Source organism: Zonotrichia leucophrys, chromosome 1 (genome assembly GCF_028769735.1).
Source record: "Zonotrichia leucophrys gambelii isolate GWCS_2022_RI chromosome 1, RI_Zleu_2.0, whole genome shotgun sequence".
In the NCBI taxonomy this organism is placed as follows: Eukaryota; Metazoa; Chordata; class Aves; order Passeriformes; family Passerellidae; genus Zonotrichia; species Zonotrichia leucophrys.
The window spans coordinates 92,966,924-92,988,523 of NC_088169.1; the positions used below are offsets into that span (position 1 = coordinate 92,966,924).

The 21,600-nt window shown below is 45.6% G+C and overlaps 1 protein-coding gene across 1 annotated transcript; it reads left to right on the plus strand.

The window, feature by feature from the left end:
- The first annotated feature begins 4,093 nt into the window (after positions 1 to 4,093).
- PLA1A (phospholipase A1 member A) lies at positions 4,094 to 19,692 on the plus strand. Its single transcript, XM_064702700.1, has 11 exons — positions 4,094 to 4,194; positions 5,262 to 5,463; positions 6,861 to 7,038; positions 7,753 to 7,861; positions 10,630 to 10,731; positions 11,542 to 11,631; positions 12,475 to 12,642; positions 13,707 to 13,796; positions 14,240 to 14,348; positions 17,692 to 17,856; positions 19,176 to 19,692. Exons 1-11 carry the CDS (start codon positions 4,110 to 4,112, stop codon positions 19,258 to 19,260), a joined length of 1,383 nt encoding a protein of 460 aa, XP_064558770.1. The 5' UTR covers positions 4,094 to 4,109; the 3' UTR covers positions 19,261 to 19,692.
- Positions 19,693 to 21,600: the final 1,908 nt, after the last annotated feature.

The following is a 21,600-nucleotide window of genomic DNA, read 5'->3' on the forward strand; positions in this document are numbered from 1 at the left end:
TGAAAAATTGCTGCTCTGTTAGCGTTCCGGAGGCAGCTGTGAGCAGCTTCCCTCTCAGGGCAGTGAGTTGCTGTGGGTGGATGCTTCAGCCTCCTTCGCCTCATTCCACTCCCAGCGCATTACCCTGAGAAGATTCCAGAGCCCCAAAGCATGCTCAGCTCCCAGCAGCTTGTGTCTGTCCGTCCTGGGAAGCACCAGCACAGCACAGTGCTGGGAGGGAGGCTCTCACCACAGGTTTATCTCTCAGATTTCTCTCAGCACACTCGGCCCCCACACTCACTGACGAGCTGCCGTGTCGGACTGTTCACCACCCCTTTGAGAGACCTCAGCTTTGCACTTCACACATCACAAAGAGAAAAAGAAATTGGCAGCCATGGGTATCTCTAAGCAGAGGTCCTGCCAGAATAAACACTGAAGTAATCCCAGCTCTGAGGGATTTTTCCCACCTTCATCTAGAAGTTACTGTAAGCTCCTTTGACTCACCGCTGAAGGCTGCATCATGAGCTGGAGTGACACTGCATCTTGAGCTGAGCAATGCTGTTTCATTCAGTTCTTATGAAACCAGAATAATACTGATCCTTTCTCCATAACTGCATTGGAATGCCATGACGTGTAGCTCACTTACAAATGGAGAGAGGCCCATCCCATAAATTCCTTCTGCTCAGTGACATGGACACATCTGTCCCTTGGTTACCTTTTCTCTTCTGTTCTTAATCTCTGACAAGTGTCAAAGGGAGCCCCCTACCCTGTAAAGGCTCCAAGTCACAGTGTTTATGCCAGAAATGTAACATGGCCATCTTCCTGCAGCACTCTCATGGCAGGAGCACATGTTCTCTGCTGCAGACTCATCTTCTTGTCAGGTAAAATGTCCTCCCAAGATGTCAGAGGCTTTGGATTGAGCCTTGTTGCTGGGATGATGCTTGCACAATACAGCTTTCCTGTAGGTTCCCTAATCTGAATCCAATTCCCCCTAAAGAAAAGGTGGTGTCTGGTGCTTTTTGAAATGTCTTTGGTCATCTTCCTGATCAGACTGAAGAAATTTCTTAATTAGGTTGTTCAACTAAATCTTTGAGGTTAGGAGAGAGAAATTTGAAGCAGACAGTTTCACTTTGAAACAGGTTATATTAGTTCCTTCCTGTGGAAGGAAAGACAGAAGGTCACCCACATGCACTTAAGGCAGGCCTGTGTTCTTCCTACTGAGCTGCTCCACATTGTAGAAGATGATTAGGACTTCACAGGACAGAGAAACTGAGAGAAAAACTTGAATCTGGAGGCTGGTGCCCTTACTTAGGCTCTTCTACTTGGTGATACATGGTAAGGATGCATTCTCCCTTATGCATACCAGGTGGAAGATTCACAAAGTACTCAAGGCTCAGATGGTTGTTTTTCCTCCTTTCCTGACAGAGTACCCAAGCAGACTTGCCCATGTTTTGCCTTCCTCAGTTGCCAAAACATCTTTGTTTACTCCCTGCTCTGTCATTGCTGGGACACACTTCTGAAAGCAGGGTGGTCAACTTGCTTTGAGATGAGAACTAATCCTGGTTCCTCTGTCAGTCCTGGGAACAATACACAGGAGTCTGCATGCTTAAACCAGAGCCATGGTTTCCACTTCACAGACAAATGACAGAAAATACAGGAGCTCTGAGACCAAGCATTCCAGCAGTAAGGGGGGATCCAAAACTTAAAGAGCACTGAGCCAAGCTCAGGGTGTATTTCATGCCCTTCTTCGAATGCAAAGGCTGCAGGGAGAGGCTTTAAATAGTCATCATTTGCTTAACTCACACTTGGCTTCCCCCAAGGTCTGGTGCTGCTCCCCAACTGCATTGTTTCAGTATCAAAAATTAGTTTTCCAGGCTGAGTGAATTTTCCTGTGATCAGATTTCCATTTGACCATTGGGTATTGGCAGTGGTTATATGCCTCTGCCAGCTGTTGCTTTGTGGGTGGGGATTCAGTACTTTGAGCTGAGTTGGGCACTTCCAGCATTTTGAATGTGCAGACAGCACATTTTTAAAATTTTCTTTTTAATTAAAATAATTTGTGCATAAAATCAAGTTTGTTTGCTTTCACTATCCCTGACATTCACAAGCAAATCACACGGTGCTTCATGACTGTGTGCTGTTAGGGACTGTTAAAAGAAATATAAAGTGATTTGAAAGTCTTTGCAATAGCGCTCCCATTGCCATTATAATCACTCCCATTGGGAAGCAAAATAAGTGGCATTACGTTCCTGAATTAATGTAACTGTAATTACTCTGTAATTAAGTTCACAAGCAATAAACAGAAAACAATTTATACTAAAATAGCTTTACTAGTAAGAGCATTTAAAGCACAGCGTAACTTGAGTGGCTTTTGCTGTTTGCATATGAAATTGCCACAGTGTGCTGCTATAATAAAAAAAAATTCAGGAATTACTAAATCTAACAATTCAGAAAAAAAATACTGCTCAAGAAACAGAATTTTCAATTTCATTAAGACATTTCTTTTTAAAAAAACACTAGTTTTGTGCATTTGCAGAATTGTTAAGCACCAAGATGTTAAGAGCTCTGCAAATTCACAAAATAAAACCAGATCTGCAAATCTTGGCCAAAGCCATGTTTAACTCTAAGGCTGTAATACTGGTGCCTGCTTTATATTACATGGTATTTCAAAATTTCCATAGGACTTGGCAATGAAGGAATGGGCCCATTGGAGTGCACAGGCTTTATCTTACAATCTGAGAATTGTAAGATAAAATAAGATTAATCTGATGCTGGGGATGGAAAGATGAAGCGTGGGCTGGAAGCTATTGGCATTGCAATTTTCAGTCTTGGAAAATTGATTGGGCTGACAAACTCAGGCACATATTTGTGAGACACTGACAATATCCTCTGACAATAAGCCAGCTTGATCCTGGAGGCAAGTACTTCAGGGTCAGAAGGTATCTCTGTATGTATCTCTGGGAGGATGTAGTTGGGGTGGGATTCAATAGTCCTCCAGGCCAGGCAGCTGAGGCTGCCTAACTTTCAGTGAAAACTGCAGAATTTTATCTCAGAAGATTTGGAAATACAATGAACTTCTGCCTAAAAGAGCCCCAAAGCCTTCAGCTGGAACAAACTGGGGTAAGGAAATCATTGCTATCACCAATAGCTCTGAAGAAAAGTAGTGTCTGATGCTTTTTGACATGTCTTTGGTCATCTTCCTGGTCAGACTGAAGAAATTTCTTCATTAGGTTGTTCAACTAAGCCACTGTAGATTAGTACCTGGACAGGGAACTTTGCTCATTGCCCTCCCTGCCATTTAGCACAGCCGGGGCAAAGCTGCCTTGTCCAGCACGACAGACCAACACAGAGGATACAGGTGTGTCCTTACCTGAAAGCTCATCTCAGCCAGGGATATGGTACCTCCACATCACCAGTGCCATGTTACACGTCTGGGGGTGCACTTATGCTCCTCCATGTGTATACACCAGAGTGCAAAAGTTTTTTATTTGAAGGTCTTTTTGAAGTATTTGCATGCTAACGATGCTGGTGCATTACTGAAGGGTGCCCCCACCCTAAAAGATGTAGTGTGGGCTTGTTATGGTGATATGACCAACAGTTACATTTTAGCCTGCCTTTCCCTCACTTTTCAGGTGTAATCCACTGTTTTGCTTTATTTAGACTGTTTCAGGTATCTGACCAAAAGCAGAAATACAGGAAAGACAGCAATGCAGTAGGAAAATACAATGCAAGGCTGATATGAAGTCCTGGCATGGACTCACTGTGAAGCCTTGTGATAAACCAGCATCCCTACGCAGAATTTGGCAGAAAGGTTTCGGTAGCAAGGATAAAGCACTGTAACTCTATCGCTTGCTGGGACTGGTTTCACTGCCTGATTTCTGAAGTGAGAAGTTTCCCTTGAGGAAAGGGAGGTAGGGAGGAAAGGAAGGCCAACATCTCCTTTAAACAAGAAGTCAGTGAAGCCTCTGCTTCAAATTTTGACTAATGGTTTAGTAAGAGCAGAGGTAATTTCTCAAAATCCAAATTAGGTCATTTTCCCAAAAGTGCACAGGTTGATTGATCATTACAGACTCAAGCTGATCATTAACCACAGCTGGTTTTCCCCTGTACAATCCCTATACTTGTATTGGATGAACGGGAAGATGGTTGAAGATCCGAAGAGAAAACTGCTCATGGTTCTTGCTCTCCTCTTGCTGCCCAGCTCAGCACAAACAGGTAAGAAAAACATGAGTGCCTGGCAAGGGATTGAAGGTTTTACAGAGAAGGATCTGAATTCAGTTCTCCCTAAATAAGCTGTATGTCAAGAGGTCCTGGCAATAACCTTGTTAGGTGCTGGGGACAAAAAGTAGTGCAAGAATGGTCCTTTCTTCTCTTATGCTTTGATTCAATCACTCTCAGTGATTTAATTCTATTAACCTGATTTACAAGAATGATCCAGGTTTGCCCTGAAGTGTAAGGAAAAGGGACCACTTGGACTCTGGCAATGGCATCTTTACCACATTGCTTCAAAAGGTGATCTGCATTAGCTGAGAGAAAAATAAACAAATGCCACAATTCCATTTCTTTCTTTAATTGTACTGTCAATGAGACTGCCTTAGTGATCACATCTACAGTCACACATCACCTGCAGCTTCACTGCAGTGCACCTCCTGCCTTACCTTTACTGATGATCCCCGTCATCTTATGCCATTTCTGACCTCACTTTTGCTACTTAGACTGGCTCATGACTTACATTTTCTCCAAGCTGATCTCTAAAAATATCTCTTTCTTCCTTGTCAGTGCTCAGGAAGACAGAAATAAACAAGAGTAAGGAGTAGTCACATCCTTTTAGGGGAATCTGAATATTGAATCTCGCCCCTTTGTGCTGACCTGTAGGATGTGTTTTGTCTAGCTGGTGTAAAGTACCTTCTGAGGGAAATTGGGAAGCTGGTTGTCTGATTTAAAAATACATAAATGAATGATTATTTTATCATATGTCAGATTCAAGGCTGCTTCACCTCCTCCAGTCCAGAAAGGGAAGGTGCATGTATTGTCATTGTAGCAGGATGCCAGTACACCAGCTCTTAAAGTAGCACCGCTAGTGACACACACTGCTGAACTTTTGTGCTGGGTTTCTAGCCTACATTTGCTCAGGTGTAGCTCATAGCTGCAGATCAGGTGTTTATTTTTTTTCTGCCTAGTGAAATTGCTACCTTCCTTTTCCTGATGAATTAGAATGAGGGGTTGTTTTGTCCCATTGCACAGACCCAGACTAAATGTGCCACTCCCTCCCTCCTGTGCAGGGAATACAGACAGGCTCTCAGAGCATCACTGTGTGGACTTCCAGAGAGCCAACCTCCTACGGGGCAGCAAACTCAAGGTCCAATTTCTCCTGTTCACTTCCTCGAGCCCCAGCTGTGGAGAGCTGATTTCAGCTGATGATGGCATCGAGAACCGCAGCTTCAACAGCAGCCTGGACACCAAAATCATCATCCATGGCTTCAGGTGAGAGACAGAAGAGCACTGTGACTAGGTTTTCACCGGTGAATTAAACACTGCCCAGCATTCCCAAACACTGGGTGGGCTGGCATGCAACTGTCCTGCTTGTGTGACCTTTTTATCTCCCCAGCAGAGTGGCTGCATGAAAAACAGCTCCTAAGAGCAGAGACTGGGATTCTCACCCCCAAACTGGACCCAGGAATTTTATAGGAGGCTGTTGGTGGAAAATGCTGCTGATACCCCACATTACAGCACAACTTGAAGTCCTTTAGTTTGTGACTAGTTGCCTTTTCTTGTGTGTGCTTCACACCCTTTGGAGCCTAAAAAATGTTAGAAATTGGTATAAATTTCTCCTTTCTTCCTTTCCTTCCCTTCCTTTCCCTTTCCTTTTCCTTTTCCTTTTCCTTTTCCTTTTCCTTTTCCTTTTCCTTTTCCTTTTCCTTTTCCTTTTCCTTTTCCTTTTCCTTTCCTTTCCTTTCTTCTGTCTCTCTGTTTCTTTCCCTCTCTTCCCACATCTTTCTCTTTCTTTCCTTTTTTCAACATTGTTAGTTACGAAGTCTTTTCTTTAAGATTCTTGTCCCTTTAAATTGTCTTCTTGGATTTCATGCCCAATAGCCTGGGTGAGTGAGCCATTTAGAACCCCAAGCAGATAGATTATCCTTCTGTTCTTGAAAGTGTTGGGATTGGAGCTGGGTTTTTCTTTTTAACTGCCATCATTCTGCAAGCTTCTGTGCCATTTTTCAGTCAGGTGTGACCATATAATATTATTTGTTTTGAAGTGCAGAAGCCTGAATAGAAAGTGCATAGAAAACCAGGATGAAACCACAGCAGATACTGCAGGGTCTTCTCAGAAAACCAGCTGTTGCCTTCAAGAGAGACAGCACATTCTTCACCAGATGACATTAGGGGAACTGGGCAGAACACAGCCTCCTTGGTTTTCCTGGAATTCTTTGGTATAGATCTTATTCTTGATTGTCTAGAGATGAGAAAATGTAGCAATGAAAACCAGGTGATCTGGGCAAGGACTTCCTGCCAGTGGCAGCAGAGAAGGATCCAGGTGTTCCCGGTCACCTCACTTACTCCACGTGGGCTCTCTGGTGGCTAAATGAATCACCACAGAGACAGTGAGATCTCAGCCTGAGATCTCACCCTGCAAATGTTATCTCATTCATTAAAACATCTGGTTCCCTCCCAAATCAGAGCATTCTGGAAAGTGTTATTACACCACCACAAAAAAAAATTTTTAAAAATCCAGATGTGGATGTCTAGCACCAAAAATAACTTCCAGCCACTGTCTGGCAACCTCCTTTGAGACATGTGAAGCCTCAGCACCAGAGAACAGCACAGTGGCACAGGCCCTGCCTGGGGAATAGCTAACATCCTTGTCTCTGGTGACTCCTCAGGGCTTTGGGTACCAAACCTTCCTGGATTGAAGGGCTTGTCCAGGCCATACTGCACACCAGCCAGGTGAATGTGATCGCAGTGGACTGGGTCTATGGGTCTACAGGAGACTATCCCTCCGCAGTGGAGAATGTCACACAGCTGGCCCTCGCCATCTCACAGTTCATCAGCAAGCTCCTGGTAAGCCACTGTGCATTTCCAGTGCAGGGGAATGGCCAGGGAGCTGCTCCCAACCTGCTCTATCCAGGAGTTGGACAAGTGGATTTTTTATTCCAGATTTTTCCTTTTACCCTTTTTCAATCCAGGCTTGACCATGTCACCATTTTTCTTCTTCCTTTGGAATTTTGACTTTTTCTGGAAAAAATCCCAGTTGTCAGCTCCCTCTCCAGTTCACAACAAACCTGAAGTCTGCCTTGGGTTTCTCAGATCCATATTCACTGGGCAGTCTTCTTCTTCTGCTGAGAAATTTTGTCCAGGAGGCTAGAGGGAGTGAGATTTGAGGCTGTAATATATTTGCTCTGGGCTTCAGATAGACTTCCCAGTATGTGGAAATACCCAGTTGTGCCCCATTCTGTTCGTGCCAAGCACAGCTGAACAAGACTTTTGCAATCAGGGGGATGAATCCTTGTGTTAACCAGCTACATGTAAACTCTCCATTAAGTGTTTGCAGTGCTGACCAACCTGTTTAGGGCTGGATTTGCATCTGTGGACCTGAAGAAAGGTCCTGAAAAACAGAAAGTGCAATCCATCATTTCCTTAAGTATTTAGTTTCCCACTGTACACCTCAAGAGCAATCGTACATTAGGAGAGTTATAGAGCTGCTGTGTGGGCTAGCACAGGGTATTTCACCTTTCTGCTCCAGAAAGAGTAACTTGTGTTCTTGTCACCCTGCAGGCCCTGGGAGTCTCAGGGACATCTATCCACATCATTGGGGTGAGCCTGGGAGCCCACGTCGGGGGCCTGGTGGGGCACTTCCATGGCGGCCACCTGGGACGGATAACAGGTATCAGAGTCTGGGAGCCTCCCCTGTCCTTCGGGAGAGAGAAAAAAAGAGCAAGAGAGGGGAGTCATTCAGAATGGTCTTTTCATTTCATAAGGCTTATGGGCTTCTCCCTAGGTTCTGACAGTGCCTTTCCAGCATCAGTCCCCTCCATGCTGCCAAAAGAACACAAGTATTTGCAAAAAGGTGCTTCCACCTCTGCTACACTCTTCAAATTGGTGCCAACTTAGCATTGGTACAAGCTCTCATTACCTGTGAAAGCCCACAACACCCAGAAGCTTTGCTTCCAAATTATAGCATGCACATGAGATTCTTAGAATTAAAGCCCACAATGCAGTTTTGGGGGGATCAGCAGGAGTGAGCTGCTCTGCAAGAAAACAGAGAGCCAAAGGGCCAGTAAGGTGAGCAGTGGCCTCACAGACCAGGGATGAGTCCGACTGTGTCTGGGCAGGAGAGCAGAGCAGGATCAGTGACAGGAACCAGGGTCATGCACAGTCTAGTTTGTAGTGATAAGGCAAGCCCAAGACCAAGCTGGGAAGTCAAGTCAGGACCAAGGCTGACCAACAAGGCATGGCATCCCTACCACACAGCTCAGGCATGGAACAAATGCAAGAAGAACCTGAGCCAACATTGGGAGGACCCAGATGAGGCTCCTTGCTGTTCTCCCCCACGAGCTGGCTGTTTTCACAGTAGGCTGGGCTAATGCCACCCAAACAGAGTGTGTACCAAACAGAGCTGACCTTAAACACAGCCAGAGGTGAGAGGAAGAGACTCCACTGGAGGAATTGCAGAGCAAAATGGTTATAGGCTGATCCTGTCACTTAGAGGTTTTGGTGCACTCAGGACCTGTTCAGCCTTTAGGTGTGAAGCATGAATAAAGTCACAGAATCATTTAGGTAAGAAGAAACTTTGGAAGGTCTCTCTAGTGCACACACTACCACCACCACCATCACCCCTTATCAAAGTGGGGCTACATTGTATGTCAAATCAGATTGTCAAGGGTTTTACTAAATTCTGGGAATGACCAACAGTAATTCATTTTGATAGAAGGGGAATGCCACTACAAAGGAATAGACAAAGTCTCCAGCAGTGTGGCCTAAACTCCTGCTGCCTCAGCCCATGCTGGCCTGTCTCACAGAGGTATCCTCAGGAAGGGTCTCACTCCACTTTTGGCTGGGCAGTCCAGAGAAATGTTGGTCCTGTTTTCTCAGATACCCATGCTGCATGAAATACGGGCTTTTCTTTACAGGAAGTGAATTTCATGTTGAGCCCTTGTTAAAGCTGTGAATCAAAGTTTACATTAAGAGAAATTTAGAGTAGCCTCTGTCCTGCACTAGAATTTTATGATCAGTGATGTCTTCAGATGAGCAGAAGCAGACACAATTTCATGAAACCACAGTAATTAACTTCAGAGTCAAGCACTCTTCCCCTATATGTTGTCCACATGTAATAGAAGCTTTGCAGATTTATTTATTCCATTTTAACTCTGCTCAAATACAATCCCTTTTCCACATTCCTGTTTATCCTGTGATTTCATAGGCACACTGGGCATTGCAGATTCCAGTTCAGATTTAGGATCCTGAAGACAGGTTGGCTTAGACCCAAGATATGCCTGATCTCATCTCCTGCCTCCTCACAAATTCCTCACACAGGAATTTGACCCCAGAGCCACAATTTGCTGGAGTGTATGTTCATATAAGGTTTCTGCCTCCTCACTAAAAATTTTATGCCACACTAAATAACAATTTTCAGTATCTTTTAAAGCTTCTAACTACAACTTGGTCTGTAGAAGTGGGTGGGGAACCTCTCAGCTTTTTGTGCATATCAAGATTAAAGAGCATTAAAGTTTTATTTTTAGCTTTTATTTACAGAAAGAACAGAAAGGAAGGTTTTTTCCTTCTTTTTCTCCTTCCCTCTCCCCTCACAAATGCAGACATGCCCATTTGTATATTGTTGATACTGCCTTCTCCATGGAGAATTAATGAGACTGAGTCCAAAGCTGTGAACCCAGCCACCTCCAAGGTTAATGGCACAAGGAGCAGACCTGCTTCCTAAACTATTGTTGCCTGGGGAATGACAAAAAGTCTTGTGAGGTTACTTTTCTATAAAATGAGAACAGGATAAACCTCAGGAAAAAAAAAAAAAAAAAAAAAACAACAACAAAATCTGCTTCTTGGTATTGCCAAGGATACTTTTCTGTGTTCCTTTGAAGTTGCTCTAGGAGCAAGCTTTAGGCAAAAATGTAGATGATTGCTAAAGACTCAGTTTTATTTGTGGGGAAAGGGCTCAAAAGCCTCTTTGGTTTAAAACTGTTAGGTAGTATGAAACTTCTGTAATTGCTGAGTTGGTTAATGCCTGGGGTGCTGAATTCACTGCTGATCTGCAGTGACGTTTCTCAGACTGTAGTGCTAATACACACGACAGCACGATTTGGGAAGGCATTAAAAAGTTTGATTCTCTTTCGCCAAAACTCCAAGAGACACTATGCACCCACTCTGTTAGCGCTATTTAAGGCTCAGTCATGGCTTCATAGCAGAAAACTTTTAGATACAACACTGCCAAAGGGTGTGGAACAGTGGGAACAATGCAAGGAAGCTGTAGTGGAGGTTGCTTCTAGCAGAAACTATTCTGGATCTTAATTGCTGAGACCTGGGAATAATTTATTTTATCTGCCTAGCAGTATTTTTCAAGTTTTAGATAAAATAACTGGTCCAGAAATAGGAAAGAGAGGGGCTGAAGAGTACTTGTTGAGGTGTTTGATTTTGTTGCAGCCCTGGATCCTGCAGGCCCCAAGTACACCAGAGCCAGCCCCGAGGAACGCCTGGATCCTGGGGATGCCCTCTTCGTGGAAGCCATTCACACTGATGCTGACTGTAAGCTGGCTCCCCTCTTCCTCAGCCTGGCCTCCTGTTCCTCCTGACAGCATTGTTGCTAGGGAGTCTGTAGGCCATTGTCCCTCTTTTTGCCAAACTGCTATGAGTTCAAGTTCACTCTTGAGGAAGATTCTTGTCAAGAAAGGTTTTGATGATGAATTCATACCCCAGAGCACTTCAAACAACAGACAGGCAGAATTTGCTACAGCAGAGTGAGTTTATGCAGAACACCTCAGCATGACTTTTACTGCCTGAAGAGAATTTATAGGTCTAGCCTAACTTTGTTTTTTCCTGCCTGATGTAAGAAAGGTGCCACCCAGGGTGCTGTTGGAAAGTAACAGAGTCAAACCAAAAGCTGGTGCAGCAACAGAGAAACTTCTCTAAAGCACTGAGGATCTGCATAGGCAGAACATGTGCTAAAGAATAAGGTGGTGCCTTTGAGTCACACCTTTTGCCTGAAGACCATGAAAACCTCTACCAAGACAACTTTCAATTATCTTTCACAATCCCACATTAAGGCTGGGGTCAGTTTAGTTCTCTTTTACATCGAATCAAGACCTAGAATTGCTGAGCTGGTGGTTAAGACACAGTTTCCAGTCATTTTGATGGCAGGGCCCGGAGCATTTTCTGCTCCATGCATCAAACCTGCACATGCAGAAGCAGGAAATCTGGCCTTGATGTCTGCAGCATTAGGGCTGGCTCCAGTACTACTAATGCTTAAGCAGTTATTGGGACCTGTCATCAACATGTAGGGTAAAGCCTACAGAAGAGCCAAGGCTGAGAATGAAGTGGCATTTCACCTCCTTTCAGATTTTGGGATCCGGATTCCTGTCGGCCACATCGATTACTTTGTCAACGGAGGCAAAGATCAGCCAGGATGCCCCCGGTTCATCTCTGCAGGTAAGAACACCCTCTGGCCAAGCAGAGAGCTTTCATGGCCATTTAGCAGGCTCTGAAAATGCTGTTTGGCAAGTAGCTCTTGCTACAGCCAGGGCAGTCAGCAAAGTGAGACAAACATATTCACAGCCCACACCTCTTCTCAGCAGTACAAGAAGCAGGGGACATTAAAATCACATACAGATCAAGTGTCTTGGCAGCACCACTGTCAAGAGATGGTGATGCTTCTCTGTGACACAAAACCCTAGCTTCAGTAGAGATGACACTTTGCTAGAAAGGCTCTTAGGTAGCACTAACAAAAGCTGCTTTTTGTTTTCACGATGGAAGTTGTGTCTACTTAGAGAGACAGTTTGTACAATTACTGTCCTTTCCTTCTAGAGAAGAGGACTTTCCACAGTAAACAGTGTGAACTCATTAACATTCAAATATGTTCTGTATGAGTCAGCTGCATTTAGGGTCAGCTTTCCTGAGACACCTATGTTACCTCATTTCCCATAGCTGGGGTTTCAGTGCAGGTGGGAGTCAAAGCTGCTGCACCCCCTTGCAGAGAACTTGATTGATGGCCTGATTGATGGACACTGACAGAAACATGAGAGCCCTGTGGTCCCTCTCTTCCAAAGGACTCAGTGTGAGAGACAAAAACACTTCTAACTTCCTGCAGAACTTTTCTTGCAGTGGGATCTGGGTTTGTAGCCACAGAAATGCCCTGCAAAATGTTATTAATGGGAAGGTCATCACTGCAGTAACAATGTTCCTTCACTCCCAGCTCCTTGGGAATGAGCAAAAAGCCTGAAGCTGACAGGAAGACTCATGGCTGCTTTTCTCTGGTTGATGTTTTCCCTGCAGGCTACAATTTCCTGATCTGTGATCACATGCGGGCCGTGCATCTCTACATCAGTGCCCTGAGCCACCCCTGTCCCGTCATGGGCTTCCCCTGTGCAAGTCATCAAGATTTTCTAAATGGTCATTGCCTGGACTGTGCAAAACCCTTCCTGTCCTCCTGCCCCAGAATAGGTACAGTATCAGCATGACACCTGCCCAGAGCAGATGGCAATACTTTCCTGATGGTGTCAGTGCAGAGCACAGGATGTAGTCCAGATTTCTCTGAGCAGGATTTGCTTTGGATCTGTTTGGGAAGAGTGGCAAGCTGTTTCATTTTCAGGCTTCTGTAGATACAATATGAAAACTCATATATTAACCAGGATAGAACAGCAAAATCTTGAACATTTCTGATCTTTAAACATTTCCTAGATATGTGTTGAAAGAGAGTTTCCAGAATTGCCATCCAGAATCAGTAGGCAATCAGCTCAAAAAAAAAAAAAAAAGTCTTGTTTAGCTAAGCAGCTGGACATTTTAGTTCAAGCCTGAAGTCCCAGTCTTCTACACCACTCTGTGCTGCTGAGTCACCTCCTTTTCATAAATTTCTGCCATGGTCACCCCAAAGATGAACTCTTTGGACTGGTAGAAGGTAGCAGGTGCCTCTTTTAGGCTTCTGAAGCTGGGCTGTGCATGCAAGTGTCCTCTGCTGCTATTTGCAGTATGGTACCAGAGGAACATAAAGAGAGGCCTTTTTTGGTATAGGTTCTCTCAGATCAGCAAAATGGCTCTCTCACCAAACCATTTTGCCAGCTATTCAATGATGCAAGCCACAAGTTATGGTGGTTTCCTCATTTGACCAAGGAATTCCATTTCCCTTGTGTTTGCGCTGTCATTTACATCTGCACCAAGTTTCCTGACTTGGTAGTCCTTGCTCTTGCTCATTTTGCACAGATGCAGCTGCCAGTACAGTTTGTTGGCAGAGGAATGAAAAGAAAGCCACCAAGAGGTTCTCTGGGGATGATTACCTGGGGTAGCCAGAGGAGGTTTCCTGAGGGAATGTTAACCTGTCAGACACCACAAACTTGTACTTGCTCTGATTTGCACTGGTCTAAGAAAGGGACCTGTTCTCCAAGACAGGGGAGTCAGGCAGGGTGAAAAGGAGGTGACTGATATATATTATATTTCTGTTATATTTCTTACTTATACTTCTGTTCTGTCATTCATGGCTTTCCCTGTACTGACTTTATTTCCCCCTGCAGGCCTGCTGGAGCAGGCAGGTGTCAACATGAGCAGGCTGCCCCAGGAAGTGAAAGTTTTTTTAATGACCAGTCCTTCAGCCCCATTCTGTGGTAAGTAGTATGAGAGAAAAAGGAGCCAGAGGGTTTTGGCCAATGAAGCAGATCCTCTGAGGAGCCCAGGTAGTTACAGCACACTGCCCCATCATAGTCAGCTGCTGTGGGCAATGGGGTCTGGGACACCACTGAACAGAAATAACCCTGCACATCTCCTCCATAAACAGATTTGTCAGTGTGGGCACAGCCCTGAGCTAACACAGCCATGTGTGTTTCAGGGCTGAAGTACAAGGCATAGAAAATGCCTGTCTGTTCACACTGGGCTATACAGACATGCCCCCTGTGCCTTACACAGCACAGAGAGTTGATTCTTTCTTATGTCTGTTCAACCTTTTCTGCTGGTGGGGCCAGGGAATGTGTACTAGAGCCCCTCTTCTGTCATTGGCAGGTCCTACAGAGAGTACATGTCCTCACACCCACATTCTTTTCTTCTTGCTCAGTCCACCACAGCCTGGTTGAGTTTCAGCTGCAGAGGAAAAGAAACAGAGTCACCGTCATTGAGATCAGTTTCAGCAGCAACAGCACCAAGGACACAGCAAAGATCACCATGTGAGTGACAGTGCTTGCTTCTGGCCTGTTTTCTCCCAGCTCCATGAGTAAGAATGTTTTATCCTAGTCCAGGAAAAGCACAATAACAGTGTATTTCCCTAAGTGATGAACCACAACCTCGTTTCTTGAGTCCCACACCATTTTCCTTAAATGCCTTGAAGAATCAGGCATGTGCTACCATTACTCAGTAACCCTGCCTGGGTCCATGTCTTTCTCAAGTGCACAAAGCAGTAGGAACAGCCTGGGAGCCCCAGATTTTCATCCTTTTGTGTGGCTACACTGGTTCCTTTTCCACACCATACCCTGACCTGGCTCCACTTCAAACTGCAGCCACTGTCAGACAGTTATTAGCCCTGCTCTGGCAGACAGGGGTGGCTTACAGCAGGACCCCAATCCACCAGAGGCTCCAGAGGAATGGACTTGGTGGCTTAGACATTTCTCTTGATGCCCAAGAGGGCAGCGGTTGCAAAGAGGAGACAAGTGCAACTCAGCACAGTCAGAAATGTGTCAGGACTTGTTGCCTCTGCAGTAAGGGAGCAATGCTCTCACTCCCATTGCAGGCAAAAGCAAGGGGCAGGGGACCAAGATCCCCTGTGTGGACAGAAAGATGCCTCTTGAAAGCACCACCCTCCACCAGACTGAGTCTGAATTAAAAGATCAGACTCCACAGCTTCCACAGCTCTTGCCACCAGGGGATCTCCCCACCACAACAAAATCCCCAGAGTCTTCCTCACTTCTTCCTACTCCTGGCCCATTGCTCTGGACTGGGAACCACAATGCAGCTAACACATGCTGCTGGCTGCCTCAGGAAGCAGGACAGCAGCCTGATAAAGAGCCCCAGCCAGCTCTCCCAGCATCACAGGGGTTCCAGTGCTGCCTCCCCCGCAGTCCTTACTGCTAAGCCAAAATATTGTGACCTGGAGCTAACTGTGTTGCTGATTCAGTAGGCACCAGGAGGCAGGGGGAGAAATGGGGAAGGGGAAGCCACACTCCAGGGTACTTTCCAGAGTGACGCAGATGCTTGGTCACAGATTTCCAGCCAGGCACCAGAATTTGGGTCTGTACTCCAGCCTGGTGGAGCTCAGTCTGTTCAACTCCTCCTGGTTTGGAAGCCAAATCTGCCTTTTCCACAGATGCAGGAGGGAAGAAATAGTGGTGCCCAGGTCAGAGCAGGAGCCGTGCGGCGCTCCCACTGGCAGCTGTCGGACACCAGGTTCGGTGGGAGTCCAGCAGGAGGCATGTGAGCGCTGGAGGGAAAGGAAGTGAGCCAGGCAGGCAATCCCGAGGCTTTGCTGTACCCTCCGGTTTAATGAGACAGTGGAGTTAGAGCAGGGTAACCGAGCCAGAGATGCCCTGCGGGGGGGAGCAGCAGCTGTGTTTCTCTTAAATGCTTTTCTTAGAAGCACAAGGCTAAACTGAAAAATTTGCTTACAGCTATAAACCTACAGATTTGAGAGTATAAAATTGAAGATACCCATTTTATTTCCCACTAGTAGCAAAGGGCAAATTTCCCTGCTGTAGGCAAAGCTCAGCCTTCCAGTGCAGTCAAGCTCAGAGTATCAAATGGGCATCTAAACATAGATCCTCACATCACACTTGAGACACTGATCGATCAGTGACTTATCTCAGATGATCTCTCATGTATATCATGCTGCAGTTTCCCAGAAGTGCAGAGGGACTTACTTGGGAGTGTTCAGCTAAAGGACTCACATGGTTGTGTCTTGCCTCAAACTGCCCTTGTCATCTCCTCTCCCAAATATCCACTCCAATCTTACTTCTCCCCACATGTTGCTCAGAATGCCCCAAGAGACATGTCCCCAGGCTTCAGTAGCTGACATGGATGGGCCTGATGAGTAAGGAGTTTGTTACACAGGACACTTCCCAGCTGCACTGCTGTGTGCTTACACATCACATGACATCATCCCCCATATCCAAGAAAACATACCTCTGAAGCCAGCCAAGTCTCATAAATCCATTCAAATGTTGTGCAGGATTGGACCAAGTGTCAGTCCCAGCAGTGGCTCTTCCAACATGGTTAACTGTACTGCATTCCTCTGTCCATGGACAACGTGCCATAGAGAGATGGCCTCCATTTGCTATCCATTATTCACTTTTATAACCACAATTTGGCCATGTTTCTTATTTTGTAGCAGCTTCAAGCCAGACACAGACACACAAAACCCAGCAACTACTGCTGCAGTCTAAGGGAGGACTGGGTGTGCTGCTGTGGGTTGGCTGCTGTGAGTGCTGCTGTAAGCCTGTGCCTGAGAGTTACTTTGGTTAGTAGAATTGTAGGCTCTTCCTGACCCTTTTGTCACCTCTCCCCTTTCCCTGCCATCATGTTTCTGATCAGACAGTCACCCAGGTGGTTCTGGGACCGTGCCAAGCCAGCTGCACATGTCATTCTTCATGAGCACAAGGAAATCAATGATCTCCATGCTCTAGGAGGTGCCAAATAGATCAAGTGCAAGGCCCCCAGGATGGACTCCATAGAAGGGACTTAGAATACCTGGGCAGCACAGATCTGTGGCACACAACCCACTGGGCTCTGGTCAGTGGCTCATTACCAAACCTCTGTCACTTCTCAGTTCACATTGCCTGGGTAAGAGCATAGGGATGGACATAGGTCTATCTATCCAAGCATCCCCCCTTCAACATGATCAAAAGCAAGTAGCTACAGAAGAGTATAAAAAATATCTCTTTGCAAGCATGTAGCAATACTTCCCCAAAGAGTTTCCCTGTGTCTAGTTACATCTCAGGGACTTTCAGAGCCAAAGATGAGATCATTATTCTTACTAGTTTTTGTATTCCACAAACCTGTCTAGTCCCCCTCCCTTGACTTGTACAGCCATATGAACTTCCTGGTATTCACAACATCCCAAAGCAAGGATTATAACAGCTGGAAAGGAGTGGTACTCTGTGCAGTGGGCATTCTTTTTGAGCCTGACACCTCTTAGCTTTCTTTGAGGACCCCAGCTTGTGTACTGGTCCCCTCTGATCCCTATCCATGCCATTCACCATTTCATAGATGTTGACTTGTCTACTGCTTACCTCTCTGTGGCAAGCTGAGCAGTGTTTCTCTCAATATGCAACAGTAAGAAGAGTTGGTGATGGAAGGAAGGCTATTTATACAGCAATATTCCTGAATACAGAGATAAAACATGGAGAGACAGCCTGTAAAACACTCATGCAGTGTCTTATTTTGACAGACGAGTCTTCTCACTCCATTTTGTTATGTGAAGGCTTCACAATAACTGCAGATTGCTCCAATGTTTCCATGGATGTGCACTGTATCTGCAGGCTGGCTGAACACATCCCTCACATCTCTCATCCTGCCTTGCAGACCCAAGAACCAGGAGACAGGCAAACGACTGCTGGCACACCGAGTTCCCCTCTGCCAGATAAACACTGTCACCCTCAAGTATATCCCCAGGAATCATTTTTGGAGCAAGGATGAGCCATTCATTGTTGGCAAGTTCTGTGTAGCACCACTGCCTCTCAATAGCAGGTAAGCCTCAGGAATATCATACAGGGATGCACTGAGCCTATGGATGCAGCCTGTGGTTTGTTTTGCATTTTTTCTTCCTGTTTAGGAAAACACTTGAAGAGGTTTTTGCATCACCTCTGTGTCCCAATGTAACTCATTTTGTACTTGTGAAAGAGAAAAGCTACAATGGTAGTTGTCTGGGAGTTTTTTAAAATTCTTCCCCCAAGATAAAAGTGTTGTGCCATAGAAGAAATAGGGCTGCAACTCACATCACCTTGAAGATACTTAAGTTACAAATCATGGCAAAAGCTTGTACTAACTAGAATTTATTCTTTTGTCCTTGTTTGCCCTCTCCATCTTCCCCTGTCTAAAATGGGCCCTCATGTAAAACATGACAGGTAAACATTTTTCAGTATGAGACAACAGAAGAACAATAAGATATTTCTGTGTCTTATACAGCAAGGTTTATAAAGCACTAAGGCTATAGACAACCATTCTGGCATTTTCTAGGTCAGACATGGTAGACTATATGCCTCCAGCCATAGTTACCTTTCTCAGAGGAAAAGCAGCCAAGTCCTTCTCATCCTGAGAGAGATAATTGTCTTCTCCATAATGCAACATTCTTGACAGGAGTTTTGCAGATCCAAAGTTCTTGCAGGCAGGACAAAACTGCTGGGTTTATACTGACCCATTCAATTGTCCTTCCACATTGTTGCTGAAATGCTGGCTCAAGGCTGTGGCAAGCTATGGATACTTCAAAGTAGGTTCAAATTCTGTTTTGATGGACAGTAAGGAGGCTATTATCTATATCTATCTATCTATCTATCTATCTATCTATCTATCTATCTATCTGCAGTAGGCTCAGACAGGGGAAGAAAAAAGGCAATCCTATATAAATACCAAGTACTCCCTTGAGTATAAGGATTATTCCTTACTAGCATGTTTTGCACTCCAGAGTTGGGGTGGATGTGTTTTTATCCCTTATGAATGGGACAGCAAAGGACATTACCTGAAAGAGGTGCTAACCTGCACCCCTGGAAGCACTGGACTTGGCTTTGGTACAGATAGAAATCTGTAGAGTTGCACAGGCTCACAACTGTGCTCCTGTCACTATGCTGGGAGCACTCAGAGCAGCAGTGCTGCTGCTCAGGTCAAGGGAAAGGTGAAGGACACAAGTCCATGCACATCCTTCCTGCCAGTTCATTCCAGCCAGAGCATAGCACCCCATTCCCTATCCCTTGCAAAGCAGTGCAGGGTCCAGCACTTTGCTTGTTTCTGTGTTAGGGTAGGAACCTGCACCTGCCAATGCCCAGCCTGACCTCTCTGTGCTCTTCCCACAGCAGGACAATGTCATGTCTGCCCTGGAGCCTCACCCTCCCCAGCAAAACAGACACATCCTATGACCTGCCTGCTGCTTGTGCCTAGCTCTGCCTTCAGGACATACAGAACCAGAAAAGAGTCCTAAATCTATTGCTGCTCTCTTCTCCCAGATGATACTTTCACCATAAAACTGGATGGGTTTTTTACTCCCTGCATTAGGGACAAGATGTCAAGGAAAAGAAGTGCGTGGCAGATTGACAAATACAAGGTTAACTGGTTACAGCAGAATCTTCCAGTTAAAAGACTGGATTGATGCTTTTGTCTCACAGGTTCTGTACCCAGCTCTCAAAGTGAGACAGGAAAGTCATTTAATCTCAAGGCTTGAATCTGTATGAAAGAAGGAGTGGTTAATATAATTCTTTTTATAGTGGGAGTATTAGTATAATTCATTAGTGGTTTATATACAAACTGTTCTGTAATCTTCATATTAAAGGTGAGAGCTGTTATTTTTCCTCAGCAAGAGGAAACTGTGGTCCAAGTTTGGCACATGAAGGAGTCATTCTTAGCCAGAGCTCCAAGGGGAAACTCACTAATCCCGTCTACAAGCTGCTTTCAGAGGGAGACCCTATTGATTTCACAGCACATAAATCTCTCTGAAGCTCACATGAAGTGAAGCAGGCACCAGGAGCAGCACAGAGCTCTCACATCCAATTTTGCACTGCTTTCACCATCTGCCCAGAATAGAAGGTAGTAGGAGAATGGAGCACTGTAGCCACAGGGCCACCTACCACAAATGAATCCCAGGAGCTCAGCACAGCTGTTCAGACCTGAAAAAGTAGTTGAAGTGTGGAAATAATTGGTGAAAGATTACAGTGGATGCATGACCACAGAAACAACACACCCACACCTTTTTCACACCACGATACATATGCAAATTAAAGAGGTGACAAGTCTTTCATAATTTCTGACCACAAATCACATCTTCTGTTGACCATTTTCTCTGGTTCCCTGTACTGGCTTCACTGAGAGACAGAAAAGTGCACCAGGAATTCCATGATCAGGGATGAGGGACATGCTAAAAGCATTGAAGAATTGTCTCAAGTCATTTGCCATGAGCTGTCACTCCTGCTCCACTAGACAGTGTCACAGCAGGATTAGCTCCTGCTTTCAGTTCACATCCAAGATTTTGGGCCCTGCCTTATGACTGTTTAGAAGGACAGCTAACAAACACCATTTCCAACACACACTTGGAAGGGATAGAGCTGGACTCTGACAACCTGAGAGAGATCCAGGTTAGCTGGCTCCATGATTGAAGAGTTTCCTGGGATCTTCTTGTTGAAGACTGGAGTATAAACTCAGCAGACACCTGTGAAAGGCAGTGTGTAATTCAGCCCAGCCTGGTCCACTGCTTCAGGCAGGTGCATAAAGCACCTCGACAGATGGACCCAGTTCCACTGCACATTTCAGCTCCTTTGCAGAAGAGACCCTGACAGCTCCCATGTCAATCTGCTGCAGACATTTCTGAGCTGTGAACGGCAGTGGGGTCAGGCTGAAGCACCAAAGTATTGACAGAGCATGGTAACAACCATGAGCAGGATGATTCCCAGGCCTGGGGCAGCCCCATTCTCCCGCCCTGGTGTGGCAGCAAAGGCGAGCAGTGCAAGGAGCTGAGTACAGATCCCACATACCCGCCATTCCAGAGGCCCTTGGCAAGAGTGCCAGATCCCAAGGGCACAGGTTTTGCCCAGCTGAGACTTGTGAGACAGGCCAAACCAGAGGCTGGGCCACAGCCCCTGTGTGAGCAGGGCAGGGCAGGGCAGGTGGGGCTGCCTCCATCAGCCCAGGGCTTGCACAAAGCCAGCCCCACAGGCAGAATGGCTGTGCCCCATCATGTCTGTGCCATGAGGCACTGAAGGACACCCTTCCCTGTGCTGAGGGAAGGACCAACATATCTTGCTCTTTCCCTGAATACCTGCTCTGGAGAGGCTCTCCACTGCTCAACTTGATTGCACCAACTCAACTTGATTGCACCAGGCTCTGTGAGACAGAGGATTCTTCCACAGGTACTTCTAATTCTCTGACTGAGAAAATGGCTGGGGAAGCTCAGGAGACAAAAGCTGTTGCAGCTGAGCTTGGAAGAGGCCTTCCATCTCTACACTATTTTCATTAAGGCATTGTCCTTCCTACCAACAGCTGCTCTCTTCACAGATGTTTTGTATCCATTACTTTCTTCATTTGATGTTTGTGCACTCTGAGGTCACACCCACCTTGAGCACATTAAAAAAGGGTTCTTTCCTACACCTGTTCCCAATCTCAATTCCTCCTCTTTCTTATTTCAAGAATCAATGCAAACAACCAACCAGAAGTCTTTTTTCACCAGCTTCTTTGAGAAGTTGTGTCATAAATGAGAAATTCTAACTCCTGGAAAAGTAATTTCTGATCTTA

Excerpts from the sequence above, each read along its gene's own strand:
- PLA1A (XM_064702700.1), top strand. The coding sequence starts at position 4,110 with ATGAACGGGAAGATGGTTGAAGATCCGAAGAGAAAACTGCTCATGGTT. Across the intron at positions 5,464-6,860 it reads ATCATCATCCATGGCTTCAG|GGCTTTGGGTACCAAACCTT; the intron begins GTGAGAGACAGA and ends GTGACTCCTCAG. Across the intron at positions 11,632-12,474 it reads CCCCCGGTTCATCTCTGCAG|GCTACAATTTCCTGATCTGT; the intron begins GTAAGAACACCC and ends TTTTCCCTGCAG.